General features: G+C 51.8%; 1 protein-coding gene across 1 annotated transcript; it reads right to left on the bottom strand.

The window, feature by feature from the left end:
* Positions 1-521: 521 nt before the first annotated feature.
* LOC107278062 (benzyl alcohol O-benzoyltransferase-like) lies at positions 522-3,462 on the bottom strand. Its single transcript, XM_066308175.1, is given in 5 exon segments — positions 522-873; positions 875-993; positions 1,088-1,280; positions 3,146-3,189; positions 3,433-3,462. Coding segments are annotated over 5 exon segments (738 nt in total).
* Positions 3,463-4,289: the final 827 nt, after the last annotated feature.

Raw genomic sequence — 4,289 nt, 5'->3', positions numbered from 1 at the left:
GAGATGTTTGGAGAGCCTAATTTAGGTAGGCTATTTAAGATGCTAAACCTTGATCAAAACATGTTTCCCCAAAATTAAGCATTTTTCTGAGGAATAGGGTCACCGGAGGTCCCTCAACTGAACAGCGAGATTTTCTAAGGTCCCTTAACTAGAAAACCAGAAATGTGTACCCCCTAAACTCTCTCAAACCATTCACCGAAGGTCTCTTGGCAGTATTTTTGCTTGGTTTTGCTGACGTGGCATCCTAGTCAGAAAAAAAATAAAAAATTACGTGGGGCCCACATGTCAGCTGCACTTTTTTTCCCTTTTCTTTTCTTCTCCTTCTGTACTCTCTTCTCTGATTCTCTCTTCAGCAAGCGTGGCAGCCACAGACGGAGCGGCGTGACGGGGTTCTCCTCCGTGGAGGCGACGAGCACGGCCGCAGTGGCGACAGAAGGTTCCCAGACCCGGAGCCAGCGGTTGCCGACGCCGACGCGGCAAGTAGCGGGCGAGCGCGGCTGGAGCAGGTGGAGGGGCGGCGGTCAGTGGGAGAGCGCGACTGCAGCGGTGGCAAGCGGCAGGCGAGCGGCAGCGGGCGGCGGCCCGCGGCCGGAGCAAGCGGAAGGGCGGCGTCGGCGGCTGTAGGCGGCGGTCTGGGCCCAGGGACTCGAGGAGAAGGAAACGCGAGCACCGGGGCTGAGGCGCGTGGGGAGCTGGTCGCGCAACGCGGCGACGTCGTCGGGGCCGGAGAGGAACCTGCGGTGCACGAGCTCATCGCCTGGACGGAGCTTGTCGCTGGCCTCATCGGACACCGGCTCGTACTCGGGGTGGTCGTACGCCGGACACGGTGGGTGGCGCGTGTCGAGGGGCTCCCTCACTCACACCGGCCGGACGCTCCGCGCCTTCCACGAGCTCACCGACGGCCTGCAAGAATTGCGTGATCCCCGCCGCGTCGACGAGGTTGTGGCAGATCTGGGTGCTGAACACGAAGCCGCCACACCTCAGCCTCGTCACCTACATGCATGGCATCATGAACACGTAAATCACGTACAATACAAATGGTGCAAAATTTGCAAAGTTTATTCAAGTTTTATGACGACGTACGTACCTGCACGTAGAGTAGTGGCCGGTCGGTGACGACGGCGAAGTTGCTATCCGGCAGGGTCAAGAGTTCGCCGGTGCAAGGGATCGGCGGGCACAGCGAGTCACCGAACTCCTCCAGCGAGATGTCGGCGTCGGCCTCGACGAACGAGACGAACGCGGAGGAGGCCGATGAGAAAGTCCACCGCGTCCTTGCGCGCCTTCGCGTAAAGCACGCGACGCGAGCGCTTGTCCACCAGCAGCTTCAGCTGCGGCCCGGCCCCGGCGGGCTTCGCCGGCGCCGTCGTGTCGTTCGCCGTCTGCAAGCACGTAGTGCTCCTAGCAATCAATAATGATGTCCACATTTTTATTGACGGGAGCGATCAAGGAGAAGCTGACGGTGAGCCCAACAACGACGCAGGCGCAGCAGCAGCATCTGGGCGGTGGCGAGGAGCGCGCGGCGGAGAATGCGGCGTCGGTGTAGCAGCCGCTGCTCCGGCTGAACGCGCTGGCTCCGGGTCTGGGAACCTGCCGTCACAGCCGCGGCCGTGCTCGTCACCTCCACGGAGGAGAACCCCATCACGCCGCTCCGCCTGTGACTGCCGCACTCGCTGAAGAGAGAAGAGAGAAGAGGAGAAGAACAAAAGAGAAAAAAAAAAGATGTGCAGCTGACATGTGGGCCCCACGCAATTTTTTAATTTTTTTTTGCTGACTAGGATGCCACGTCAGCAAAACCGGGCAAAAATACTGCCGAGGGACCTCCGGTGAACGGTTTGAGAAAGTTTAGGGGTACACATTTATGATTTTGTAGTTAAGGGATCTCAAAAAATCTCGTTGTTAAGTTGAGGGACCTCCGGTAACCTTATTCCTTTTTCTGAAGGCAGAAATCCTGGCCCATCTTTACAAATGGGTCAATTTTAGCCCAAATTTCCTGTCCCGTTAGGATGGGCCTTGGCAAACAAAGAAGGCCTCACTTGTAAGGATAGGAGTGACTAAAGCTTATTTAGCCCATACTTGTTGACGTTTTAGACAGGATTACACATACCAATGAGTGATTAATTAGTATGCCTACTTCCTGTTTTACTCCTAATAAATATGGTTTTGAGGCATACCAAATCATAACCTGCTCTTGGTTTGAGTGGCCATCTCATGCAAAAGTGAAGCTACCAGTCCTGAGTTCGATTCTTGGTGGCCACATTTTTTTGCATGGCACTGTGGACGCGTGACTGTTGGCATGCATGCACTTTTTTTCAGGCGTTCATGCGCGCAGTCGCCGGGAAAGATTTTTCACTCGCGCGCTGCTAACAAAAATTTTGCCAAGTGCGTTTGCCGCCAATAACTCAAATTTTGGCGCTGGTTTGCAGCAGAATCCCCTTTGCCATCTCCATCTATTTATGCTGTGCAATACTAGCTAGTTTGACGCTCCAACTCCCTACATACTCCATCTGTTTAACATGAACTTGAACATGAAGCCATGACCTGCTCCATGGCGAAAATGGCGAATGTAGTACAAGGAGGCGAGTAGAAGGCAAAGAGCCAACAAGCAGGCATAGAAGAAGGAAATTACTCAGCGCGTGGGAGAGCAATGGTTGAACAGGAAACGAGAAGGCAAAGCATGCATGACGTTGGAAATAATGGGAGTAGTAATGGCCGGCTGCATGCATGCATGGGCAAGCAGGTCCAAGATGCAACAAAAAAGCTAAAACGTCAAGAAATATCACACAATGCTTCAAGAGCTAAAACGTCAACTAATTTCAAACTGGAGTAGCCAACATTGGCCTAACTCTTCCATGGTTTTCCACTCTTGAATTAACTGCACAGTAAAATGGTGCGAGGAATGATATGATCATTTTCATTCCTCAGGTCAAGCGTGAGAGGTTTTCTTATGTAAACATTTAGGCTGCGTTCGGCAGCTAAAGAAAGTGAGTGAGTTTGTTTCGATTTCCGCGCGTACGCTTCCTAAACTACTAAACGATGTATTTTTTGCAAAAATTTTCTATAGGAATGTTGCTTTAAAAATTCATATTAATCTATTTTTCAAATTTAAAATAGTTAATACTCAATTAATCATGCGCTAATGGCTCACCTCGTTTTGCGTATCTTCTCAATCTCCTCCTCCTCAAACTCACCCTTAGTCATGCCACACATTTTACAGTGATAAAATTAACAAGAGACATACTCCGTGTCTCCGTTGCTCTGTACAGCCTCCAAGTCCCATTCGAAACTTCAGTAGCCGCCCCGTCGTGATCGCTCGTGTTCAATGCACGTACGCGTTACTTTCGACGACTAACTGACATACAACCCTACGAATCAAATCAAATTAGATACTCCGTGTGCTGCTGCTGTTTGTGAAGTAGACATCGCGGTAGTGACCTGGTCGATGTCGACCGTCGACGACGCCATTGACGAGCATGAACGGCATACGAATCGGCGATGTAGAGGTCGCCGGATTTCAAATGGGACCGAAGGGCCAGAGGCCTCCTGCACATGCTCTCCGTTACAAGTTGCATACTGGGTTCTTGGAGGACCAGCACGGAGTTCACGGCGACACGCTCTTATGAGTTGTGACCTGTCTGTTCGTACGCACGTATTGGAGCGGAAGCACGTACACCGGTAGTTGCCGCTGTAAGCGGAGGTGGTCCAGCCGGCGACGACGCCGCCCCACTTGAGGATAATACGACTCGTCGGAGACGCTGGGTGTACGGGCCCACTGCGGCCGCCGTCGAACGCGAGGCTCTCTGGCCCGAACAGAGTGATGGTTGTCACCTACCGGCAAATGAAATGAAAGCTCGGACGAGTGTCGGTGACCTTGGCAGGGTTGCCTCGCCGGAGTCGGCCGCTCAGCAAGTCGGCGTCAAGATCAGCCCTAGGCCCCTAGCGAAGGAGAAGAGGACGAGGAGAGCAAGAGCTGGCACTGACGGTTTGCGTTCCATGTATATATATATACACTCTGCTCTCTCTTGATGAGATGTGCAGTGGTTCCAGACCTGTTAAATGCTCGTTATTAAATTGCAATTCGCCAGTTCGACAGGAAAATAATTACAGCATGTAAACTCGTGTAAGCCCATATCATGTCCTTTTGCAGACAAACAAAGGTAGTTTCGCGATTGGCACGGTGATTTAGTACTCCACCAGTCCCAAAATAAATACAGTTTTAGCACGGTTCATATCTAACGTTTGACCGTTCGTCTTATTTAAAAAAAATTATGATTAGTATTTTTATTGTTATT

The sequence above is a fragment of the Oryza sativa genome, chromosome 1 (assembly GCF_034140825.1).
Source record: "Oryza sativa Japonica Group chromosome 1, ASM3414082v1".
Taxonomy (NCBI): Eukaryota; Viridiplantae; Streptophyta; class Magnoliopsida; order Poales; family Poaceae; genus Oryza; species Oryza sativa.
Note: the sequence above shows the minus strand (reverse complement) of the source record. Positions and strands in the feature narration are given on the sequence as shown.